Consider the following 27,276-nt stretch of genomic DNA (forward strand, 5'->3'; position numbering starts at 1 on the left):
CTTTATGTATGCTAATGTTTTGCAGGTGGAATAAAGTGGTTGATTTCCCAGGGTATTCTGCACATATAATCAATACTATGTTGTGTGACTGATGTATCCTTTATACACCATCCCCATCCCAAACTTATCCCACTCCCAACCTCTGTACCCTCTCTTCCCACCCCCCCCACACTCTTCTTCCTACTCCCTACTCTCCCTACTGTCCCTCCCTCCCTGCTCCTATTAATAAATTTCAAGTATTCCAAGTCATACTGAGCTGAAAAAGTTATGTCATGGGAGTCATTGTTAATTGGTTTTTATTTTATGTTATACTTTTGCAGATGGAGTATATGAGTTGATTTGGAGTGCTCTCAGTGTATCACTGATATGGGATTGTGTGATTGATGTTTATTAACCATCACCCCAATCCCAAACTCACCCCACTCCCACTCTTCCCCATCCTCTCTTCTAATCCACCTCTCTTCCCCATAACCCCTTCTTCCCCCCTCTTCTAAGCCTCCCACCCTCTCTTCTCATCCTCCACCCTCCCCATTGCTCCACCCTCTGCTCTTGATGCAGGTAGACGCAGAAATGATCAGGACACAGTTTGCACTTAACCACTAAATCTTTATTGAATTTTTATTATAACATCAATACAATATTAGTAAATACAGAGAAATAGAGTAAAGAGAATACAGCAATGCAGTTTGAAGGAAGGGTAGGATTTGGGAGGTGGGATGGGTAGGTGGGAAGGGTGGGGGTAAGAGGAGGGTTACTGACAGGGGAAAGAACAAGGAATTTTTTCATCACTTTCTTACAACTTCCATGAATATTTACCATCCATCATTATCAATTTCATTCCAGCAACAATTTATCAAAGGGGTACCTAATCTGCCTTGTAACTCTGTAAAGGCTTTGCTTACAATCTGATCCCTGGAGTTAATACCTAGGGCTTTTATTAAATTGTCAATCCAATCATCTTTGAACTTTCACTAAGGTTTTATCAGTGTCCAATTCACCCTAAATAGGTTGATCTCCCTGCAGTTCCCTCTGAGTTTACTGGAAATCTTTAAAGGTAAGAATTATAGGGTAAAGGGCCATAAGTAAGTACACGTGTCCACTTATTGAGATATCTAATACATAATATTATCCTAACTTCCTAAATAATCCCACCCACTTAAAGACTACTTACTAATCCCTCCCACACTAAAGTACTTATGATATATATCCCCTATTACTTAAAACTGAAAACAGAAAGAAAGAAAAACAATTCAATACCGTCCTACAATCTGAAACAACAAAGAACTTTCAGTCCCATCAGATGTTTGTTCTCTCTGTAGATGAAAATGTGGCATGATTCCCACTGGGCTCTTCTTTTCCACAGGTGGTACTTCATTACTGCTCATGCCTTTCTAGCAGGTTGTTCTCTGTTGCCATCTTGGAACTGCTTGTGATGTAAGATGTCTGTGGTGGATGACAGCTGGATCAAGTCAGGACTCCAAGAGGTACCTGCAAACTTAAACCTCATTCCAGATCACACCATAAAGATGGGTCCCTCTTAATTTGTGCACCTACATGTTCATGTCTTTATAAGATTTAATCAACAAATACCTCCTTGCTCAACTAAACTGACCCTTCATAAATGTATGTAAATTTCCTCATTTCAAAATCTTACCATGATGACCTCAGCTACTTCTTCTCAGGCTGACTAGCAGCGGGAGCACTTACATCTTCTTAATTTGAGCCAACAGTCAATTAATTAACTTTGTCAGTTTGTTTTCTGCTCCCTTTCTAACTTCTTTCTTATGAATAAAGGCCAAACAAAACTTGAAATGCCAAAAAAATTTAAAGAATCCAATTAACATAAATTTGATCAACAGAAACAAAATAAATCAATCGCGAGAAAGGAAACTTATTCAAATTTCAATACTATAGCATAAATGTAAGATTACTTATCCTTAACATCTAACACCTATAGATAATATATATAGTAATAGAGCATAGTACACACTGCCAAAAAGTCACAAGCTTTACTGAACAGTCCAATGTGGTCAGGAAGGTTGTTGGTGAGCTGCTCTCCCTGACTCCCCTTGTCGTTGGCCAACTTCTCCAGATGTCTGCTTGTGGTGGTGGCAAATGTCCGTGTGCACATGCCAGGGCTGCAGATAATGGCCTATTTCTAGGCATTCTGCAGCTTAAAGTTCAAATGTATGGAGGATGGAATTGAGGTTTGAGGTAAACAGAAGTGACGCTTCACAAGTCCAGAAGCACAAATGCACCATTTTAAAAGTAATTACTAAAACACATGAGTGATTGACAAGCCTTCTGATTCCATTGAAGAAAACAAGGAAAAGTTGTTTTGGGTAAAGGAGCCAATTAGGTTTCTTCTCTGAACATGTATAATCTTATGTGTGATTTTTTAAGGCCCAATTGATAAAATTGAGATTAATTAAAATTGAAGATTGTATAAATACTCCAGTTCAGAGCCTCTCATTCACAGTGTTGTAAGTTCACAGTAAAGAATATCTTAAGTTTTTTGTTTTTAATTTGTAAGAATTGGATAGTACTTTTAATTCAATGGAATTTTTTTGAAAGCACAGTCACCACTTAAAAACACTGTTAAAGGACACTACTCAACTAAAACTTAAGTATTTAAACATGCAAGGATAAGGGTGGGTGATAATGAAGATGAAGTTAATGGAAAAGGAAACTTCACCGTTAAGACTCCTCTTCGTGACAGGTAATTTGAAATGTAATCCATGTTGCTTCCTACTGCTCAAACTGTGTTTTGGCAACTGGAGACAGTGTGTTGAAACACGTGCTCCTTCAAGTCTGCCCCTTTCACCTCCACACAGCAGCAAAATGGAGTCTCAGCAACCAGGCAGGAAGGTGACAAAAATCCTGCAGCAGGGTTAAATGGCAGTAGTAAGGAATTAAACAGAAAAAGAGGTTAGACAAATGGTTCAAGGTAGTAGCAAGGGACCAGGCTAAAAGAAGTCAGGCAGTCCCAGGTTAGCACAAGGACAACTCTTGTGTTGTCACATGGGTTGCTTTCTGAGGCCTTTCATCCATTGACAGCACTCCTCAAGATAGTGCCCAGTGCTCTATAATTCCTCTTCCTCAGAGACATCCTCCCATGCAAAGAAGTGTGGTCTGGGTGCTAATCATTTCCCCTCTCTAAGCATCCTCCTGGTACAGTCTAGTAAGGGGACTGATGATGGAATGCCCAGGTACACATGGAGGCAGACACATGAACAGATGCTTCCCAAACTTCAGCTGGTGTTTTTCCAGCCAACTAACAACATTTGTGAAAATTCTTCCAAAAAACCAGTTGGTAACAATGACCTCAGAGGCTCTCTTAGGGGTTGGGTATAGGATGAAGGAGTCCTTTTGATTTACTACTCTTTAGCCCTCACAGATGATTGAGAGGTCGTCACAACATTCCACAAACACCTAACACACTTGGAGCCACCAGGTTTGTGGAAGCCATTACTGGCATGATGATGGTAAGATGTTGTGTCAAAGCCAGAGTTCTTGGGTACACGGGATTTGCACCAGGATGAGAAGACACACTCTTAACATGCAAGAGTCTGTCAGAGAGAGCACTTCCCTTTTCAAGCCTGAGGTGTTTCCGTTGCAGTGGGTTTTGCCCGCTCCTGGGAAAACCAGTCGAGTTGCTGCTCCTTAGGAATTAACGGAACCATGACGGTGGAGTTCAAAGATGGTGAAGTTTCCAAGGGTGCAGCAAGAGGATCACGGAAGCCTTTCCATACTGCACCAGTAACTGTGGCTTCCTTCATAAGGCGTCGGTCCTCCAGTGATGTTGACAGAGTACCGAACTGCAAGAAAGGTCACGTCCTCCCCCTTTTTCTTTCCCCCTCCATAAAGAAATCAGCATTTCCTGTGTTTGCATCAGCTTCTCTGTAAAGAAATTTGGCAGTCTGTACTTTAGATGGCAGTCAAAGTGGAAAACCGAGAATTTAGAGTGTGTGCCAATTCTGACCTTTTGTTGCCTTTCAGAAAGGATGTGCCTCGCGTGACCTGAGGATGTAGTAGCTCAACTTAGCACACAGTCACTGACTGAGAAGCTGTACAGCAACTAACTTTGAGGGCGGAGATCCTGGAGGACAGACAGGTATTTACATGGTACTGTAGGATGGAGGTGGCGGTGGCGGCGGCGGCGGGGGCGGCGGCTGCGGCGGCGGATACTGTGGCACCGGCGGCTGGCGGTACCAGTGTGGATTCCAAGTGATCATGACAGGTACGTAGAGAGATCTTCCTTGTCCATCTCGTCCCACGGGGTACCACGCAAATCCCACCGGGTAGGTCGGATAGGTGGTGTAAGTGGGGTAGGACTGGTATCCAGGTACTTGAGGAACGAATTCGGTGTAGGTGGCCAGGTGCGCTTGGTCTTCCAGATTTGGAATAGACAGGCGAGGGTACTGATTTTGGATGGTGAAGTTGTTTGGAGCTCGGCAGTCGTAGGACACTTGCAGTTTCCATCCCCTCTTCACTTGGAGGACTTGGGCTCCGTTGGGTGCAATGGTGGGGGTGATCAGCCCATCCTTCACGTTTCTCGCCACGAAGTCACGGAGAGCGGCCATTTCAGGTTCAGACAGGGAGTACACGTGTCCGCTGGGGATGCTGTGCGCTCCAGGGATCATTTCGATGTGGGGATCGACCAGCCGGTGATCCGGGTAGACGTGCTCATCCACTGGGGTGTACACGTTTTGTACATAGTAGTATCTCACTGGTTGGTAAACTCTGTATCCGTCGACTGGGTAGTAAAGAGGCGGCTGCGGCGCTGGTGGTGGGAGGGGCGGAGGTATGGGAGAATACATCCGGCAGTGGTATCGGCAGTATTCGGAGTCGAAGACGATCGATCGGGTGCTCCAGGTGATGTTAGGGTCATGTGTGCTCAGCCAGCGCACCCCCAGGACAACAGGAAAGAACGGAGACTGGGTCACATCAAAGGACAGCACCTCGCGGTGATCTCCCAGGTCAACTATCAGGTCATGGGTTTCGTGGACGACAGGGCCCGAGGCGATGGGGCGCCCATCAATCGCTTCCACAAGTATTGGCCAGTCCTTGACTCTCAGAGGAATTCCATTTTGGGCAACATATTCGTGATCGATGAAGTTGCCAGAAGCACCAGAATCGATCATGGCTCGGACGAACAGGGTGTGTCTGCCCGGGAGATGGATCTGGAGCATGACTTGCAAGTGTGGTGATGAAGCAGCATCATCTTGTGGGGACCTTATTAATTCTGGCCCGGTCGCTGAAGGTCCCTCTACAGCGGGGCCGGGGAGTTTCCCGCCGGTGAAGACTTGGAGGCCTTGGCAGGACAGTTGTCGGCGTAGTGCCCTCCATTCCCACAGTAGAGGCACAGGTTCAGCTTGCGGCGTCTCTCCTTCTCCTCCTGGGTCAGGCGCATGCGGGCCCCTCCCACGGGCTCAGTGGGGTCCACCTGGTGGCAGTGAGGCATCACGAGCGCGCGGGGTGGGGAGCGTGGCTTGCGTGCGGCAGCGGCCCTGGCCAGCCTCCTCTCAATGTGGATGCACTGGCCGATGAGCGCGGACAGCGTCTTGGCGGCTTCGAGGTGGGATAGCTCCTCCTGAATGTGGTCACTGAGGCCCTCGTGGTACTGGTCAATCAGCGCAGGCTCGTTCCAGTCCAGGTCCTGGGCGATCATCTGGAAAGCGTTGGAGTAGTCGATGACAGATCCCATGCCCTGGCGCAGACGTCTGATCTTGCGTTTGGCAGCCTCTCGCCGCTGAGGGTCTTCAAAGACATGCTTCATTTCCATCATGAAGGCGGGGTAGTTGTGCATCAGATAATTGGATCTTTCCAGCTTGGCTGAGGCCCACCGGGCAGCGCGGCCGGTCATCATGCTTGTCACGAAGCAGACACGGACACGGTCAAGTGAGAAATCTCGGGTGCTCTTTTCCATGAAGACCTGGCACTGGGACATGAAGGGAGCCAGCATGTCTGGGTTGCCATCGAACTTCTCGGGCAGGTCTTCAGGGCACTCTTCCTCGACGAGAGTGGTAGGGACAGCAGCGGCTGCAGCACCTTGGAGCTCAATGTCATCCTCGTCATCCTCAGGAACGGGTTCCACTTGCTCACGGAGGGTGCTGTTCTCCTCTTCCAGCTTCTGCACCTGCTCCTGCAGGTTGTTGTTCTCCTCCGACTGCCTGATGACCTTCTCTCTCAGGTTGTTGATCTCTTCGGACAGCTCATCCCTTCTGCGCTCGGTCATGTTGGGCACACAGGGGCTGTTGTGGCCTTTGGAGTTGTTGTTGTTGTTGTTGTTGGGGGGAGGGGGAGGAGGGGGAGGAGGGCAGTCGGCAGACCCGGGGCCCATGGCAGCTGTGGGGGTGGGAGGAGAACTCCCAGGTGTGACTTCACTCCTGTGGGGATGGAGGCCTGGATCCTGGCCCCCTCTTCCACCCCTTCTCCTCTTTGTTCTCAAAACCCGCTTGTTTCTGTAAATGAAAATAAGAGCATACATTCAACATAGACACTTAAAGCCACATTAGTGTTTAATAGTATTAGTAATTACTAAATAAAGAAAACACCCTCAAAAGAAAATGGAAGTTATCAATCACAATAGATGACCAAAAGCACATCATTTTTTGAAGTCCAAATGACCTTTTCCTCTTAAAAGTCACCTGTTTATGATTCAACAATACATAAACTTTATTGTCAGCATGCTTACCTTTAGAGACTAAAAGAATGCTGACATGTGACAAACAACTAATTATGTGTGAAGTAGAGAGCAAGAAACTTTCAAGGCAAACATGGATACCAAATAAGTTATGCAAAATAATTCCAAAACAGTAACTTTTATTATTAGAGAAGTCAATCAATAAGAAACCACAAAAGGGAAGGTATTAAAATAACAATGCTACATTCATCAACTCTGCAAAAGCAAGGTTCATTCTGGACAACTGTCATACTCAGGACCCCCGAAGAGAAGGTAACTAGTTATCAAATCAAACAACAGCCATCACAAAAGCCACAAGACTCTAATTACTTCTCTGACCATAATTTAACTTCCCCAAGAGAACAAATGGCACTGAACAGCAACAGGTGTATGTTAGTTTACCTCCTCATTTTGCAGTCATTCAACAAATATTAATTGATGCCTCCTACAAAGAACGGAGTGATAAAATGGGACTTTTTCAGAGATGCCTAATCATAGTATACCTTAAATTTATTAAGATTTAATTACATAATGCAGACAAATCACAGAGTGAATGTCCACTAATACTATACCTTAAATCTATTGTGATTTAATTAATGCAGACAAATCACAGAGTGAATGTTCAAACTGTTAGCTGACACTAATAAGGTTATTAATTAGAAAAGTAACTTTTTATACAAATGGGGAGGGGCTGCAATTACAGCAACTTGGGCATCCATTTTCCACATATATATATTTAATTGTTTTTAAATACTGCATTGGTCAAGTCCAGGACTTTGTCCTGCAGTTACCAGTTACAACGCCTGGGTCCAATCAACTTTGTCAGCACAGCCCCACCCAAAGGCTTATAATGTTAAGGTGGGAGGGGGTGCACTACTTCCGGTGAGTGGACATGTGTGGGGGTGGGGTAGAGCTGGGGGTGTAAGTATTCTAATTATAAGTGTGAGGACAATAAATCACATGTACAATAAATCATAACACAGTGTCTGCCTGTGTACTTCCTGATAATAGGGTTAAATGCACTTAGATTGATTTAATCATTTAATATTTCCAATGACAGTCAAATCCCAAATGTGGAAAATTTAAATACATAAAAAGTTTAAAAACTAATTTATTAAAATTCAAAAAGGTTTCAAAACTTCTTTGCCAGAAAACTTAATAAAGTTTTTAGAAGTTTAACAAACTTTTTTTAAAGTTTGAAACTTAGTTTTAAAAGTTCTAAAAGTTTTTTTGAAGTTCTAAAACTTTTTAAGTCTTGAACTTTTTAAATTAAAAAGTTTAAAGTTTAAAAATACAACTTGTTTCTCTGTGACATGTCAAAGCAAAAATGAAGACTAATTACATCTGTTAATTAGAAAAGTTAGATGAATAATAAGTAATATTTCAACCAATGGGGTATAAAGAAAAAGAAGGAAAGGGAGGGGTAATCAAACATGACACCTGAGCTCAGAAGCCCCACCCTTTCCTTCCCTTTTTCCAACACCTCTGCCTTTCTTAAGCCCCTCCCCTGCCCAACTGACCACCTATGTCCTCCAAGGAGTGGCCATACAGCCTGTCCTTAGGGAACCAGTGATTAGTGTGCCACTTTAATCGTTTTACCCTGCTTCTTAATTACTTTAGTATTCTAGGCTACAAAAAACAATGCATAATTAACATTCCAGATAAAATATTCACGTTTAGAAGATAACGAGAACACAATAAACACACAGAACCTGTGACAGTTGGTCTAAAGTCACAATGATGCAATTTTCATTTATTTAGAGTTTTAATTCTCCATTATCCTTCCCATCCAGCGACTAATAAGCACAGGTCAGGTGACTAAACGCCACTGTCATCTAGACAGTAATACTTTTGAAACAAGCACATTAAAGAGCATTCTCATCCTGGCCCTGTGCAGCCTGACCCAGGTCAGGAAAGGTAACAACCTTTCAACCAGAGAAGGGGTGGGCTTTATTGAAGCCTAGGCCTGGGGGTTTTAATACTTACAAGAAATAGTGATTGGATAGAAATTACATTAGGAAATCAGCAATCAATATACTGTTCAGGGAAACAGATCAATAAAGGTTAAAAATTCAGATGCCTTTATTATACAGGAAGGCAGTTGAAAAGTGAAAACAGCCAATAGCTAAAATAAGAGGGAGGGGATACAAGTATGTAACCCCTCCTACCACAAGACGTTCACTTTTTCTTCTTTTTAACTCTTGAATACGGCGCTAGTTAAACAAATTCAAAGTCTTATCTGGCCTGTGAGGTCACCAGTTTAAGACCTCCGACCTTTACCAATAACAGGCCCCAGACTCCCACTTGCGGGAGGGGGAGGTTTGCAATTTTTGCGTGGGCCTCTAATCCAAAGCTGAATAGTTTAACCATTAAAAGTAACAGGGTAGTGGGCAACAGTAAGTTTAAGTACAAAAATGTTTAAATTGAACTGGGGCAGCACAAGTTAATGTGAGGCAAGGAGCATTGTTACTTGATTTGACTTATAAATCTCTAGCTCCTTAAACCACCCCCCACCCAACGGGGGCTTGAACTTGGGAGAGGTGGGGTCAAAGAGGTTCCATTCCTGAGAACTGAGAGGTCACACTGCATAAAGCCAAGCTGGTTGGACAGATGTCATCTTTATACACGATAGAGATTTCAGTGTCTGTCTTATTAGAAGTTAAGCTTATTTGATTATTAACTCTCCACAGTGACTTCTAAAAACTTTTTTTATTTCCCAGACACACCAAAGAGCAACAATAGCCAAAAAACAACTAATATAAATGTCCCATTAGGAACTGAAACACATTTAAGCAACTCACAGTTTTAAATTTTCAAATTTGTTGTTCAATTTTTTTATCATTTGTGAAATATAAATTCTATTAATATGCACGTTTTGAACCTCTTTAATACGCAGATACAGAATTCCCAAAGAGGAAGCAGACTTAAAGCTGTAATTATAAGCACATATTTTTCATAGACTATATACTTTTAGGGAGGGGGATTGGAGGGCTACTGATATGGGGGAGTATGCTGACTCATAGTTTGTAAGATATGAACCAGTTTTTTGTATTTCTTCATTTGGTTATAATCATTTTGCATGGTACATCTGTAAGTTACACAGATGTTTAATTATGCCAGTTGAAACAATCTATATTTTGTAATGTAACCACTTTACATTACATCACACAAATTTTAAATGTCAATATGTACCATTAATAACCCACTTGCCCAAAATTTAAGTAATTAGCTTTTTATGAAAAAAGCTAATTACATGGAGATAACAAATAATTAGCTTTTTATGAAAAAAGCTAATTACTTGGAATATTTAAATAATTAGCTTTTTATGAAAAAAGCTAATTACTTGGAATAATTTAAATTGATTTAGTTTTATATTATAATTACAGCTTACATTATTGGAGTTCAAATACATATACATTTTTAATTAAAAAAAAACTTTCAGGTGCAACACATCCCAGGACAGCAAAGTGCCATACGACAGATGAACAAGAAACCAGAATACACCTGCAAACCTGCAGCAAGTTTACAATTAAACTAATTTACTCTGGACACTGAATGCATAATTAATGACTGCCCACCAGGTGCCAGGCACACTTGATTATATGTAGGCAGGCTAGCCTGGGCCAAGCCCCTGGAATTTCCAAGAACAAACCCTGAGGTTCCAATTCACACAAATGCCTCACCCTTAGAGGTCAAGCCAGCAACACCAACAACCCTTGAAACTCCTGTAAAGCACAGTTCAAGTTGTTCCTTGCTTTGTATTCAACAAAGCTCTGATTCCAGTAGGTCCACTAGTGTCTTAGAAAAAAAGTTAAATGTGAAAATTTTTAAAATTTAATTTATTTAAAATAAAAGACACTTGGCTGAACTGCTTTGAGGCACCAGCCATGTCAGCTTAGAAGTTCCCATCATAACCCACTATTAGGAGTTTAAATTGTGGGATTATGTTGTATAATATTACAAGGCACTTATTAAAAGTGATTACGAATGCCAAGTATAATTACTATTCTTAATTTTTTTATGGTTGTTTTTATTATTCTTTTATTTATTAGACAATAGTGGACAAAAAGCAAAACCGCAGCATAGAAACCGCAGGGGGGCGGGGCTGTGCAGCCAGGCTCAGACAAGGAGGGCGCAGAAGCGCAAAGCATAGACCTGAGGGGAGGGGCTGGGAGCCTCACATTGCGCAAGCGCAGGAGGACTCTGGGGAAGGCAGGGCTACAAGCCAGCTCAGAGGAGGCTGGCTCAGAGAGGGGCCAAAGTACTGGAGAGGTGGGGTGGGGGCAGGCCTCCTCAGAGAAGGCGGGGCCTGGGAGAGGTGGGGTGGAGGCAGGCTGCCTCAGAGCAGGCGGGGCCTGGGAGCAGCGGGGTGGGGGCAGGCTGCCTCAGAGGAGGCAGGCCTTGAGGCGGGGTCTGTGCCAGATGGCTCTTAAGTAGTCAGCACTGGGAAGGCGGGGCCTGGGGAGGCGCGCTCTGGGGAGGCGCGCGAAGTAGGCGCGGGGGGAGGAAGGAGGTGCCATGCGCGCTCTGAGCAGATACTGCAGAGAAGGCGCGCTAGGATGGGCGGGGCAGGTCTGAGACTGGCTGCAACAAGACCGCAGAATATCTGCACGCCTCTCGCAAGACCCGCCCCCTCCCCAAACCCCTCCCACCACCTTCCAACAACCAAATTCATTTCATGCAGCAAAGAGCAATCACCCTTCCCATCCAATACCCCCCCTCCCACTCAGCAAGCCGACAGTTTCCACAAACTGTTGCTTTGGATGCCAATTCGCGCCACCACAACTACACCACCACTTCAATCAATCGCAACTAGACAGGCAGCCTCTTCTGCCATCACCAAAAGTCAGTGCCCCTCCACTCCACTGCTATAGAGCAGGAATGGTGTGGGCAGAATGTTAAACACTTAATTTCTGCCCTGGGCTCCATTTTGTCTAACAGCACCATCATGCAGAGACCCATCGCGCACAAAAATATAGTGGGAGCCATTCCAAAAGGTGAAAGGGTGGGTCCCCCTCTAAGACGACAAGAGTAATTGCACTCTGTAGCCCAAGTCCTTCTGCAGCTGGCTCATCTGTAGTGGGAACAGTCTGCAGCTCATGTACCCTTGAAGCTCTTACCACTTTGTAGCGCATTTTACGGGTAAATTATTCCGCAGCTCATGTACCTCTGCAGCTCTTGCGCTTTATTAGCGCAATGAAGCGCTGTTGTAGAGCTAATCAAATCATTTTTGTAGCGCTAATCTTCTACAGCTCAGAATTTGTAGAGCATTTAAAGAACAAACCAGTAGTCACCTGGTATATCGCTGCAGTTCATATTAGCATTGCAAGCGCATGAAGCGCCCGTTTGTAGCGCAACTGAAGCGCTTATCAGTTTGTAGCGCATTGAAGCGCCTATTAGTTGTGGCGCGTATCACTTTGCAGCGCATTTGAAGCGCAGATTGCAAATCGGTCTGTAGCTCATGTGTGTCTGCAGCTCATTTCTGTCCGCAGCTCATGTCCGTCTACAGCCCGTCTCTGGACTTGGTCGTGAAGACCACAGCTGTGAAGGCTCGGTTGCCCGCTCTGTCTTGGGGTTCAGCCAGTGAAGGCGTGACAAGGTTTGCGCGGAGATTTTCAGGAGTGCTACTCCATCTCCCGCATCTCTCAATAAAAACGGGGAATGGATGTGATCTTTAAAAAAAAAAATCCTCACCGCATACTCACCACGCGAGGACTCCTCTGCGAAGACAGGAAGGACGGGGGTCCCACACCTGGCCAGGCGCGGGGCTCCGCTGGGTGCTCGCAGCCCGGAGTGGCTCCGGACCCGAGCCCGCTCAGCGGACCTTGCGAGGCTGGTGGACCCTCTCCGCCGTTCTCCTTGGGTCGCAGTCAGGTTTCTTCGACACACACCAACCGAAGTTGAAGCGCGTGTACCCGGAGCCCGGACTGCATGCCTTTTATAGCCTGAATCGAGGAGGGGGGCGCCAAATCCCAGCGTGCTCCGCGGGCTGGGGGGCGGAGGGGGGGGGTGCGTGGGCGGGCGGGGAGGGGGGATGGGGAGTGGGGGTGGGGGCGACGGCCTCGCTGCACTGGCCCGCCGCTAGGGGGAGTATGGGATTAAGGAGGGGGGGTTCAGGATGCTGATGCTGAACTGGCCAAGCTGGGAGGAAAGAAGAAAGGGAGGGGAGGGGAGAATCGAGGACGGCCGGCCTAGCCGGGCCAAGAATGCAATTGCCCCGGTGGTGGGAGCTGGGAGACCCTTGTGCTTGGACGGAAAAGGGTCGGGGGACACGCAGGATGAGCCCCGCGACCACTGGCACGTTCTTACTGACAGGTTAGTGGTCTGCGCGCGATGTGGAGGCTCGGGGGCCACCAGGCCGCCGCCTCCCCTTCCCCCACTCGGGTTCCGGGTACCAGGGTGTGCCCTTTTTGGGCACCAGCCCCTCTTGATGCCTCAAGCCCCAATGCACCCCTATCCAGGACACCGCACCCCCCACCTTAAGGGTCCTATGGTCCCTTTCCAGGCTTGACCCTGGTCCTTTTTTTTTCTGTGAGCCCTGCGGGCCCCTCCCTGCCCAGTGGGCGCAGAAATTCCATCTCCAGTTTCTCTTCCCAGCACTCCTCCCCCCCCAGGCCCCCTTGGTGGACCTCTCTCCCTCCGGCCTCCAAGACCTGGAGGTCTTTGCCCATTTTGGGGGCGGGGGCGTTACCCCGCGATTATGGCTCCTTGGCCTAAATGCGAGCCAAACGAAATGGGTAACAAGATGCGTCCTCTGCACAAATAATCCATCTTTTCTCCTTTTTTTGAATCTCATTGAGAGTAGAACATTAAAACGTGACATTTAAAAGAAAACAAAAACCCAATTCCCCCTTCTTCCTTAAGCTCATTTCTCTGTGGTGGAAATCCCATTTTTCTTAGTTTTACCAAACAGGGAAGCAGAATCATGAAATGCTAGGAGCCAAACAGGGCGCTCAGGTCAGGGTCAGCCCCGGCTGGGCCAGGGATGCCGCCAGGAGCACCGATTGCCCCACCGAGTGCGCTATTTCAGGAAAGCACAAACAATTGGAAACAGCTGTGGATGCTTCCAGGGTACTTGGCGGGCGCTGGCGGCTGCCAGCCACGGACTTTCAGTGGTGATTGCCAGGTCTGTGGAGACCTCGCTGTCTCCCTGCAACGTTACGGTTTCCTACATCTTGTAGGGTGAATGTATGCGTTTAGTCACGGTAACCGCAAATTGAATCCTTTGAAGCCGGTTGCCGAGATTCGGCTCCAAATATTTGCGTGATTTTACACGTATAAACATATATTTATCTGCATATCTATATATTTACATTAGGGAAAATTGCAGTGGGTTACAAGACTCTAAGATACTGATGAGAAGGGATGCTAGAGAAAATCTTAACGGAGACTCCCATCTAAGCTTCTCAAAGTATGGGGCGCTAGGAAAACTGACAATCTGTTGCTAATCTTAGTAAAAGAAGTTAAGTTAAAAGGAGGAATCAGTTGTCTACAACTGAATTAGATTGCTGAAACACAGATGAAACCTATTTGCATTTGAGAACTGAAATTGAGCATATTTTACTACTGTTGCTACACCTCATTGTTTTTTTTAAATATATACTTAGAGAATAAACGAGAATTTGACCCTTTGTACATGACAAGGTGGAAGGGACCGCACTTTAAAAAGCGAGCCTTTTAAGGAATAAACAAAACTTCAGTCCATTTACTGAGATTTTGCTTTTTATTAGGAACAAAGTTTTGACCATCAGAAATCTGAATGAAGTGCAGATTTCCAACACTGAAAGACATTTTTCAAGGGAGTTGGGTGGAGATAATGGTACTTTTTAGAAATGCTTTTGTAATTTAAACTAAAGATGTTCACTCTTTTCTGCAAGATAGAATAATTCCAGGATTGCTGTTTGATAGACTATTCTTCTGGTGACTGCTAGACTTTTAACATTCTTAGCAGTTGGTGTTTTAATCCAAAGTTACTTCACCTAGCTGTTAACTGATAGACATCTTTTCTTTTTTCTAAAACAGTGAGATTAAAATCTAATGTAGATAATAAGTAAGGAAAATTTAAGTTTAAAATCCTCCCCGGAGACTTTCAGAGTTTGAATCAATTTGACTTTTTCAATTCAAAATGTTTGCCAGGATTTTTTGCGAAAAAAAAAATTTTAAAAAGACTTTATTACTATATTGTCATAATAAAAATCATTCCTCATTTTGACTCATTGTCAAAATTCAGGAGACCCCCTAGGAAATTAAAGAAAATCGAGGTCACCTGTAACCTCGGTACCCTGCAACAAAGCCGGTCAATATTAGAGCCTTTCTCAGACTTTCTCTATGCTTCCATGGGTATCTAAAAAATATTTTTTTTCATAGAATTACTCATATACTTTCTAAAGGTTAAAAATGGAGTCAAATTAATTTTCCTCAATAATATTCTTTCCAAATAGCCTTTAAATATCAAATAACATTACATTTGCAGCTTTCTTTAGAAAGAAATATTTTCTAAATAAAATTTTAAATGAAAAACCTTAGGATAAAATTATAAAACTGAGTAGAATTTCCTCTGATCTCACTATTGTAAACATTCTTAGCTATCACTTTGGTATTTTTCCTTCTTTTTTTTAAATTATTCTACAGATGAAAAAATTCACATTACTTAGAAATATAATTTTCTAAGAAAAACCCCCACCCAATATCTAGTAGATAACTAGATAAAACGTTCTTGCTAGCTAAAACAACAAAGCCATATTTAAAATAACAGACATTAATAGATACTTCAGATTTTTTGTTACCTAATACAAGAAAAACAACTTTAAAAATCAAAAAACCCTAATAAGTGTTGGTAGATAAGAACTTTCAATACTGTTCTGCCATTTAAAGTCTAAGTGAATTTTATATTTTCTCAGATGTTTGCTCTTGATGTTGACTGTTTCCTACCCGCTTTTCACAAGGTTAAATGCAAGGCAAAAGAGCTGGTAGTATGCATTATTTACTTTAGACAAATGATAGCTGAGCTTTGTATTTGGACATTTTATCCATTTTTATAAGAGTTTGCTCTGGATGTATCAAGCTGTTGCTTTATCAGCTATGTTAACTTCCAGTATGGTGGGAAAATTGTATTTCAATACCAAGTGGAATTTTCATTTTCAAATAATAGCTAGTCTCTCTATTTGGACATTTTACCTATTTTTTTTTTTGACAGTTTGCCACAGATCTATGAAGCTGTTGATTTATCTCATGTATTTAGGTTAATTCTAGGAGAGTGGGAAAATTCTATTCCAAAACAAAATAGGATTTTCACATGTTAAATAATAATGGATTTTCTATTTGAACATTTTATCCATTTTTTAATGGCAATTTGAGTGGATCTGTGAACTTCCTGGTTTTACCATCTGTATTTGTCTTAATTTCTAATATGGTAGGGGAAATTTATTTCTAAACAAAGTAGAGTTTTCAGTTGTCAAATAGTAACTGGACTTTGTATTGCTCATTTTTATCCATTTTTCTAACAGTTTGCCATAAATCTAACAGCTGTTGATTTACCTCATGTATTTAGCATAACTTCTAGTATGGTGAACAAATTGTATTTCTAAGCCAAGTGGAATTTTCACTTGTCTCACAGACTTTGAAAATAGCAAGGAACAACACCATAAAAACTGGTTAGAGATAATCTCACAGAGTTAAAGGTAACTTGTATCCAGTTTCCAACACTAGTTTTCCATTGATGAAAATCATCCTGTAAACAAAATACTAAGGCGGTGAAGAAATCCTGGCTTGTTAAAAAATTCTCAAGTCAAATATTCAGATTGTTTGTGACTCTGATCAGTGCCATATTTACCGATTGCATTTTCTCCAAAATAATCAGCCACCTCACTGCTTTTTCTTTTCTTTTTTTTTTACCAGTTGTTCACACTTATTCTACCTGATCCCTTTTCTTAAAACTTACAGCCAAATACATTTTATCATTTGTCTTATTTCCTACTCTTAGTGTAAAAAATGACTCTAGATGAGTAGATGATATCAGTTTATGGGTCTGTTAGAGATTCTTAGGCTGGGTGAGAACCTTTACACTTTGCTCTCTTTTAGTCCAGAGATTCAGAGAAATATCAACATGATGACTCTTTTCTTTCCAGATTTTCCTAACCTCCCTAACAGAAACAGACAAACAGACAGTCACATGCACCATCCAGACTTTTTCTGAACTTCAAGATCCAGTTCTCTGTCTACTATCTCCCTGATTTCCAGAAATATTAAGTCTAAAACAGCAATGCAGTTTAAAAAGAAAAAAAAGAAGAAGAAGAAGAAAAAGCTGGTGTTTTTAGGGATCAACAAGTCATTTCAAATAAATATTTTTTCTGCTTAGAGTTTTCAGGTTGGTAGAAGATAGATTCTCAGTGCTCTTAGAGCTATTTCACATGGATTGCTTCCAAGCCAAATTCTCTCTACATAATTTCCAGTGTTTAAAAAGCTCTTTTAACAATGTAACTGTATTAAAAACATTGAATTAAGGAGAAATCCCGTCTTACAACCTGACACTAAAACATTTTCACTGACACACCTTCCTTTCTGCACTTTGCTCTGTGTGCTTGCATACTTTGATAGAATCATAATTTTAATATTGTAGTTCTTTTACACTTTGTTTTGAAAGACAAGTGAGTCTTGCTTTTAGCAAAGCAATTGTCAAGGCTGCAGGCTGCTCATGTATGAGAGATGGTGTATACTAATTGACAGAATTGTGTAAGTGAGAGGTTGGCTGGAACCAGCACTGGCCAGGTGTGTGGGTTACTGGGTTTGAGTCAGGGAGTAACCCTGGTAGGGTCACAAACCTTTGCCCTGGGTCTTCTCTTGTTTAACGTTTGCATGAATGATTTTGACAAAGATCTAGGAGGTTTGCTTTAAAATTCATGGATGACTGGAAAAGGGATAGCTGTTACAAACAGATAACAGAATTTAGAGTTAAACACTAGTTAAGTAGAGTGCAGTGCTATGCTGAAAGCAAAAAGATATTTTATAGCAGTAAATGCATCATTGTTCATTGATGTGGAAGGAAGGAGGTGACTGTATAGTGGCAGTTCTTTAGGAAAAAGAAGGTTAATATGAACCAGAGGCATGATGGGGCTTAAGAAAAAAAATTCAGAGTTAGACTTTGGTGATAGAGTAATGTCCGTGTGTCACAAAAATTAATAGTACCTTCCTCTAATCAACCACATCTGTAGAATTGTATTCATTTCTGGCTGTCACATTGAAAGAAAGACGTTGACAAATTAGACGTCTTCCAGAACAGTCTGTGGGGAGAGTGAGGGGTCTGGTAATTCTGTCACAGGAGAAATCCTCAGAGGGTCTGGAAGTGTTTAACTTGAGCAGAGTAAAAGTAGACATAAACTCCCTTCTCTTTGCTTCGAAAAGCACAACTCGCATCAGTGGGTGAAAGGTACAGAAAAATTTCAGCTGGAGACCTTTCTAACAGTCAATGCAACTCACCAAGACAATCTCCTTTACTTGTTTAATTCTTTTAAAATAACAGAAATATTCATGTTCTTGTAATGAACATTTAATTTGAAGGCCCTGAAAACATTTTAGTGTATCCAATATAGACATTTATGATAGAAATATTTAAATTTTTTCTGATAAACTGTCTAACAAGAATGGTCCCTATGTTACAAGTTGATGTCTTACAACTTGAAAATAGCTGCAAGAGGATACATTCTGTCCTCTGTCCCATTTCATTTCAAACAGGAAAATCTAAGAAAAAAAGGGAAGATTTTTTTCTGCCCGGTAAAATGCCTTGGTCTTAAATTGCTTCCCAGGGTCACTCTTTTTCTGGTGTGTCTTGTTCTCCTTGGGAGTTGGCTTCTCAGGCAGAGTGGCCAGGGATGCTGAGGTGCCCTGTATTACCAGGCAGGGGAGATGCTGACCTCAGGTTCAGGACAGCTCAGCGCTTGGCTGTTTCTTCCCCAACAGGAAATGTGGGGCAAGTTCTCCTTTCAGCATTCTGCTGCCTGCCTTGTTATATATCTCCTTTTGATAATGTTACCATTTTCAGCTTTTCAGTAGCAAAAGAAAACCTTTCCATCCAAAGTTCTTTCTACCTGTGTGCTCTTTACCTCTAGTCTAGGTGAGCCTGGTTCCTAACCGTCTCAGGAAGCACATTCTTAGAGTCTCAGACATGCCTTGGGGCAGACTTTTCATTTGTATCTGTTCATCTGTCTGTTGCTGATTTTGATTATCACATCTAACCTTGAAAATATGATTGCTCAAAATGAATTTGTGGAGGATGCAGGACTTCTTTTCAGGACCCCTCTTCTGACCACATATAAAATATTTTTATGCCTGGGAGTCTTACAAACTATAAGCGGCTCCGGTGACAGAGGCGAAGAAAGGAGAGACAATTCTTTTATCTTTTGAATCAACTTTTCCTTGCTGCTTTCACTTCTGCCTCATACCCGGAACTTTTTCCTTTCCAATTGATAGGTCAGAATTAGAGTCATTCTCACTCTGAGTGTGTGAAGTGTATTTTTTCATACTGAGCAACTTTCTCTCTTTTTATTCTACTGTTTTGTAAAAGTGCCATGTACTTATGTGAGGTTGTAATAACACACACGGCAAGTAGCCATGGCTGCCTTCCCAGTTGGAGATGCCACAGGCATTCTTGGGCTGAGCTCATATTTCCCAGAGAGAAATGCTCAAAGGTGAGGTTCTGGCTTGTCAACACTCACCTGCTCTGCAGGCGCCTACTTGCAGTTCCTTGAATGCAGGGCTTACTCACATGCACTCCTGTATTTGAGGTGTACTAATTTCCAATGTTTAAGTTTTAAAACTTACTGAAGTTATCTTGGGAAATTAATAGGTAGCTCCAAAACATTCATTGCTGATCCAATTGTATTGTTATATTGTCAGAAACATTAATATGTTAGTAAAAGCTAAAGGGTTGTTTTCTTCTTGGGTCACTCTGGTAGAATTGGTTTTGGTTTTTTTTTTTTTGTATCTTTAAGAATTTGTATACAGTAGTTATGCATTTTATTATTTAAAAATCACTCATCTTTAGCACATCTCACTTTCTATCTAATTAACTTAGACTAATCAGATTTTTAGAATAGATCTTTGGCAGCTTGTGTCACGGGAATCACCACGGCATCTGTTGTGACATAGAAGGACAGACTTTCTTTTCTGATAAATGAAGCCGCTCATTTCAAAAATGGTTAGGAGTTAGGCAGCTTTGGTGTAAATTCTTTCCTATTCTTTAGCTTTTTTTCTCATTCATCTGGTCACCACTTTGATTATCATGGAGATTTGGAGTTCACTGGGAATTTGAAAGGAACTCACAGTTAATTTTCCTGTAGCAGTTAAAATGAAATATTTTAGTTCCCTGTTTCTTCATAGTAAGACATAAAAGTATAGTTGCTCTTTTAGCTCTGGATGCAAAAGAAAAGAAAAAATTAGCCCCAAGGATTTTTGTTTTTCCTCCTTAGTAAATTAGTGTTTCTTACAATGCAGTAAAATGTCATCGGCTTTTCTCTCCCGTGAAACAGTTAATCAATGTAGCACCTTTGACATCTTTTATTTTCTGTAGTTACAGAGTTGATTCTAATCAAAGACGAGTACTGCAGAAGTGGAAAAAGAACAGGTTGCTACATGTCTTATCAGAATTTGAAATGTACTTTCTTTTTTGTCTAGCCTTTTTCCTTTTGGAAGTTTAGCTTACAGATATACTGGTGACAGGGATCAAAGATATAGATAAGGATATTTATTGTAGTATTGATAGTAATAATGAAAATAGAAAAAAAGTGGTAATCTTTATGAATGAGTAATTATTTTGTTTTATTTATTTTTGGGGATATTGAGTGATTTTGAGACCCTGTGCTGGGAATACATGGTCCCAGCCACAGTTCAACTTTTTACAGTACTAGGGTTGACAAAGATTAATGAAATGATATTGTCAGGATTAATGTTTGAAGATTAATCAAATAATTACACATATAAATGTACTTTTAGAACTAAGCTAAGTGTTATAAACACTACTAGAACTTCAGATAGGATTTGGCCAAATTGTGGGATGGTTTAGGAAGGATTTTCCAAGGAAGTGCACAGAGGTGAAGAATGTATAAATATTAGTGAGGTGAAGGTGAGATTTGGGGCAAAAAGAACTGCTGCGCAGAGGTCCTGGGGCAGGTAGAACATGTCATCTAAAAAGTGCTGAGAGAAGTGCATTGAGGCTGAAGCCAAAGGAGAAGGGGACAACAAGAAAACTGTAGCTAGAGAGGTAAGGAGTAACTGTTTCTAGGACCTCAAAGACTGACCACCCTAAGGAGTTTCATCTTTATATTAAGACCAGGGCTTTACACAGGACAAGATCAGATTTGCATTTCAAAAAGAGTACTTTAGTTGCTTGGTAAAGAAAAGGTTGGAGCCTGAATAGATTCTGCTGCCCAGTTTGAAGACTGTGGTAATCCAGAATAGAGATGGTGACATAAAGTGGTGGCAGAGAAATGAAGGCAGGTAGGACATTTTGAGGGGATAAAAAATGACAGAAGAGGTTATTGGGTTGAATTTGTGGTAGAGTTTGCCCGGATAAGGTGTCTACATGAGGCTAATGGGATAAAGAATGCTGGAAGAGGGTCTTAGTTTGGTCAGAGGAGCACGGTGTATGTGTCCATGTGTACAAATGTGTTTTCATATGCACAGAATATAGAAAGATGCAAAAACAATGAGGAGTACATTGTAGGCAGTGGCCTTGGCGGGGTGACAAGGCAAACATGTGAGAGCCCTTCTGTAGTTTACACCTTCCTGGTGTATTACAAGTCAAATGTATAGCTTCTATAATTAGGAAAATTAATGATAGCTTAAAGCAAACACCCAATATGAGACTATTTCTCTTTTAGAGCTCTCTTCATTGGAAAAATTCTGTAAGCATTGTTTTATTTTTTATTTTGAGCAGAAATGTTTCCGACAGCTTCACTTCCCTCAGCGTGCACTTTGCTTTTATTTTCTTTTCCACTAGATTGCACTATTACGCTAGATTTCACAGAGTGCATCCTGTTTTGTATTCTGCTTTTCACTAATTTTATTAATTTTAAAACAGCCCTATGTGTTTTCTATGAGAACATTAAATTGTAATGATGTACATAGCATATATTATATATTCCTTTTATTAAAAGTCCCCTGGAACTCCTTTTTCATCCAGTATTTCTGTGATAGACAGTACTGTTTACAGGAGGAAAATCTCCAACTTTTCTTCCTATGCTTTTTGAGAAAACCAAAAACTAACAAGAGAAATTAGTTATCGACCATTTCCACTAACTAGTCTGTCCAAACACACACTTCTCATATTGGCCATTTTAATTTTCACCCAATTTCAGTATTTGTGTTTAGTGCATAATTGAATCTTGTGCACATGGCATCTTTTTTTTTTCTTTCTTTTTGCTTTTGTTTTGTTTCCTTGGAAAAAATACCTAAGAGTTTATGAGACAGCATAAGATTATAAGTAGATTTCTCATTGCATCTGGCTTTCTTTGGAAGGGTTAAACTGTTGCTTTCAGCCAGATGCCTTAACTCAGTGCACTCAGATGCCCTCTTCTCAGCTCTGTTGGGAAGCCGTGTGGTAAGAGTTTGGAATGGTTGAAGCCACTGGGCTGTTGGTACCGCTACCGAGGAGCCTCTAGTGTTTGCTCTGTTCAGCCATAGAAATATAACCATTTTTCATATGTCATGATTATGAGAAAAGAGAAGAGAATGCCATGTAATGCCAGCTGTTATGACAATTTTTTCATTTGAAGCTTTATTTTTTTTGAAATCACATTTAAAGAAGTCCAAATTTTTTTCTTAAAATTAGTTGAATATTAAATATAATAATAGTTCTATTTTTGAGGTCATCACTATGTACTAAGCACTCTTCTAAAAGTTTTTAATGTATTTTTTCACTTAATACAGTGCTTTTAGAATGTGAGGACTTCTCTATTTCTACCAGGCAAGGAAACTGAGGCACAGAGACACTGAAATAACTTGGTCAATGAACAAAAACTAGAATTTGAACCCAGATATTCTACTTCACAGGTGCTGATATTAAACACTACCTTTATATAGTCCAATTTTATTTTACTCTGCAGTCTCTTATATCTTACTTAATTTTGAAAAGATTATAAAATTCTAAGAATTTTTTAATTGTATGAAATAGATGCTTTTATTCTTCTCTGCCAGACTTTTCTGTTTTAGCACTTAGGAAGCCGCTTCTGCCGGCATTCTTGATTTAAAGTCTTGCTGTTACACTTCTCTTAGGAATATGTTTTCCCAGTGTCTTTCAGAGGTTATTGCAGGCAGTTTCCAGCAAAGCGTTTTTCCCTGCATGTTCTCACTAATGTTTTAGCTTTCTTCTCTCCACGAACTGCCTGGTGTTCGTTTTTTGTTTTGGTGCACATAGTGCACAGGGTTAATTTACACCGTGTCACAATAGCATTGCTTTGTTGCTAGCTATTTCTAAGCCAGGAGTCAGACAATTTATGTTTTCACAGGGAGCAAAATAAGATGAAGATGACATGCTAGTAATAATAATGGTATCACAAATTACATAAAAATATATGGCTTACAAATTTCTTTCTTACGTAACTATTTAGCAGTAGAGTTGATGAATGGAAAACATAGATTTTGTAGCTATTCACAAAATGGGTTCAAAATCCAACTCTGCTACTTAATAAATTTGTGACCAGTGGCCACTTACATAATTTTCTAAAACTTCTTATCCCTGTTGTGAAATGGAACGAATACTACCTGTTTCACATAGTTGATTTAAGGATGAAATTACTTAATATGTGTAAAATTCTTAGTATGTAACACTTACCACTTAAAACATGGTTGATAATGATAAGAAGTAATGGCCAACTAAATTTTTTTTGCGCAAAAAATATGAAAAAATTTTAATATAAAAAGCATTTTGAAATTAAAGGAGAGCTGTACAAAGGAAGGGGGGGAATTGTGGAAGGCAAGGGAGCAGCAGAGTCACTTGTAGGAGGAGAGAGGGGAAGAGATGTGGGAGATGTAAGTTACACACTCATCTTCTGAAAACAAAGTCTTAGATTCCTCTCAGAGTAGAATATCAAAAGAGATAAAGGAAGCAGTGGACAGAGAAAACCTTGACAGTTTGGTTCTAAGGTGAGTGTGTTTATCAGATTAAATTTCCTTCTGCATATCCTGCTGTTTACTTGGACAGTGATGTCTGAGCAAGTTATTATTTATTATTTCTATCCCTTGACATTCTGATTAGCTCATCAGCAATCAGTCACTATTCATAGCTCTTCAATTGCTTTTATTAAATAGCAGCCCTCTCCTCCCCCAGTCTGCAAATTATTCAGGTTTGTGAAAGAGTAATATCTCTTCAGAGAGTGCATGCCCTGGGCCAGATGAATTGTAGTCATGCTTCTGTAAGACTCAGAATGAATCACAGAATCTTAAGACAAACTTTAGGCATGGTATGGTTTCTAGGGAACTTGAGGATATGTTAGCCACCTTTGGGTTCATGCAGGCTTTGATTATTTTGTAGGGAAGCATTCAAGAATTGGGTAAATTGTGTACAGTAACATCCCAGAAAATTTTGTAGATGTTTTCTTAGCTTGTTTTGTGTAAACACAGAATGCATAATGTTCTTTGCTTTTGTGTTTGTGAATTAGAACAAAACACAGACCCAGGTGTAACTGTAGAATAAATTATCATGAACCTGGTGAACACAGTAGCGTTCTCTCTCTTCCTTTTAAGATTTCTGAAGATGGTCCGTTATCTTTGGAGTCAGTCCAAGAACCAGTCTATACAGGTTGACATTTCTTTACACATTAGATTTGATCTTGAGAAGTTGTGTACAGGATAAATATTTTAAAAACTGAGTCATACTTTCCCATTCTAAGGAAATTGGTTCTCACAGAAAAAAAGTACACTGGTCCTTTTCTCATGAAAATAAAGCTATACTAGTCTTCAGTGAATACTCTCCACTTGTTAGTGTACAGATTACAATAATTTTCTATTTAAGAAGTTAGTCGAGTGCACCCATGATGTTCAGCACACAATTAAAAACAAATAATTATTTCCATATTATTGAGATTTCTCTCACAACATATGAGAGTTGAATATTTAAGCAGTTACATTATCCATGCCTTTGTGCCTTACATTTAATAGCATTGCCTGGTGAGTAGAGCCATAAAAAGTTATCCTTTTATTTAGGTTTATTGGGGTTCAATCTTCTGTGTCAAAGTTGGACTTTGTATGAATCAGTGAGAACTTTTAAAAAATGAATGTGCTCAAAGCAGTATCTGTGAGATACTTTAAAACTATTTTACCAGGTCTTATTTTTAACAATTGAGACACCAGTCAGATTTGTATTTGGAATTGTGTAAAAGCCAACTATACTGTCCTTATACGAGACCTGGAAAGTATGACAGTGATACATTAGTTCACCAGCCAAGGGCGTGCAGTGACGTTAAACTTTACACTGCGTTAATCAGGTTCTGAAGTCAAGAATGCAAGAAAAAAACTCCATAGACTTAAATTTATCCTACTTAATCCTTTAAATCACCCGGAAAGTACAATATGTGTAGTTTTGTATATAAAACTCTAAACAATAATTCTTATGTACAACATAGACTTCAGATCTGCTACACTAGAAAAAAGGAAGGAAGGAAAGAGTAGCTATCTGGGTACTCAATCCTTTCTTTGTTTATGGTTAACTACCCAGTTCACAAACTAGGGAGCCCAAGACAGTGTCTGCTTGTCTGCAGGACTTACTCCATTTCTTCTCAAGGTTAAGCTTCTATAATTGTCAAACACTTCAATAGATTCATTTGGTTGTTTAAGGACTATAATTTTCTCTAGATTTGAAAGTACATAATTTCAGTTATTAAATAAATCAACCATTTTTGAATCAGCTCATTCATATGATTGGGTGTTTAGTAGATAAAGCTAGTATATTAAGCTTATGTAGTTTGAAAACCGAGTACCAATTAAGTAGCTTTTTTTGTTGGGGTGCTAGAGCCTTTGATTTCTACTTCCTGTGACCACTGAAATAATGGCCTGAGGTTTGTTTATTCTTAATAATCTGGGTTTTGGTTATACTCTTTTTTCATTTTAGGAGGGAAATTGGTATTTCTCATATTTTAAATTCAAAATTTTACTAAAAATCTAGTTTGAAAAGTAAATATACAGTTATCTTTGATGTATTAAGGTGGGAAGCACTTTCAGCATTAACTTTGCTGTGCCCCTCTAAGTGTTTCTCTTTTCATTTGTCATTACTTTCTCATTCATGAAGTATTTTCTTTATTTGTAATATATATGCTTGGTCCTACCCATTTTGCTTTTTCTTGGATTGTGTACCATTAATCATGCTCCTTTTATTTATCCTTGGTCTCTTTCTCTGCCCTTACATCTTTCCCAGAGCTTATGTACCAAACCTAAGTTTTCCTGTACAAAAATGGCAAGCCTTTTCTCCACCTTCACCTCCACAGCCTATCATTTGATCTCTGCCTCTTCATTCTGCCGGTGTTCTTAAAAGACTAACTGACTGCAGCATCCGCATCTTGACTTTTTGCAATCTGGCTTCTACTCTTATCACTTCACTGGGACTCCTCTCTCAAAGGGTCACCAGTGACATCTTACTTTTCAAATCTAGCACTCTTTTCTCAGTTCTCATCTTCTTTGAACTTTTTGCAGTAAGCTAGGTTGTTAATCACAGTCCCTTTCTTGACATGTCTCTTCCATTGGTGTGAGTGACACTTCAGATTCAGTTGTCCAGCCTCTCCGACTGCCTCTCTTTTTTTTCATATGCAAGTGTGTTTACTGCTTGTTCTTCGCCCTTACCATCCCTCCTACTTTTTGTGCATTCTTTCTTACTGCATTTCAGGTCTAGCAGCTAGAACGAATCTATGGGGTAAGTCTTAGGGGACTCTGTGGCTCTGCTAAACGCAGAAGGAACTTAACTGAGAGAGATGGAGGAAGGGAGAATAGGATGGAGAGCCAATGTTGGCAGAAAAATGGTACCCACATATAAAAATCTGAAAGGCAAGGATAGAAAATTGAAAAGTAAGCAATAAGATTAGCAATTTGAATGGAGAGAAGCCAGATAAATGGGTCAGCAAGATGACTGTGTATGGTCCAGGTCACCTTGTACAAAAGGGCCTCTGTTGTACTACCTGGGAATACGTTATCTTTAAGGAATTACACTGGGACTTTGGCTTCAGTAGCTGTTTCTATGGAGAAGAACTTCAAATCTTCCTCTGAAGCCCCATAGTATTCTCTTATAAAACAGAATTCTGTTCCCACCTTCTTCTGTGGTTTCACCTGGATGTCTAGCTGGTACCCTAAATTTAACATATCCCAAATTAAATTCATCATTTTTCTCCTGGAGCTAATCACTGTTCTGGGCTTCCTAATATATCCCTACCCTACGTACAAAACTTCAAAGCCATCTTTGATTCTCCTTTAGCCCTCTACCCAGCAATTTCAAAAAGTACTGTCAGTGTTATCTCCTTGCTGTCTTGTAACTGGTGCCGTGTTGTCTTTCCTCTAGCTTCAAACCGACTGCTACCCTACATTCTTGTGATAGCTCCTATGTAGTATCTCTTAAC

General features: G+C 40.8%; 2 protein-coding genes across 6 annotated transcripts in view; one reads left to right on the top strand and one right to left on the bottom strand.

The window, feature by feature from the left end:
• Positions 1-585: 585 nt before the first annotated feature.
• Peg10 (paternally expressed 10) lies at positions 586-12,614 on the bottom strand. Its single transcript, XM_074064724.1, is given in 3 exon segments — positions 586-5,296; positions 5,299-6,464; positions 12,380-12,614. Coding segments are annotated over 3 exon segments (2,349 nt in total). The 5' UTR covers positions 12,385-12,614; the 3' UTR covers positions 586-4,118.
• A 198-nt stretch (positions 12,615-12,812) lies between these two features.
• Sgce (sarcoglycan epsilon) overlaps positions 12,813-27,276 on the top strand; it is a 73,933-nt gene continuing 59,469 nt past the window's right edge. Inside the window, exon 1 of one of the 5 annotated variants that reach the window (XM_074064726.1) lies at positions 12,813-13,000. In XM_074064726.1, the coding sequence (XP_073920827.1) occupies positions 12,892-13,000 (109 nt within the window). In that variant the 5' untranslated portion in view covers positions 12,813-12,891. The remainder of the gene's footprint in view (positions 13,001-27,276) is intronic. The other 4 variants (XM_074064725.1, XM_074064727.1, XM_074064730.1 and 1 more) reach the window with 4 other exon arrangements.

This window comes from Castor canadensis, chromosome 2 (genome assembly GCF_047511655.1).
Source record: "Castor canadensis chromosome 2, mCasCan1.hap1v2, whole genome shotgun sequence".
Taxonomy (NCBI): domain Eukaryota; kingdom Metazoa; phylum Chordata; class Mammalia; order Rodentia; family Castoridae; genus Castor; species Castor canadensis.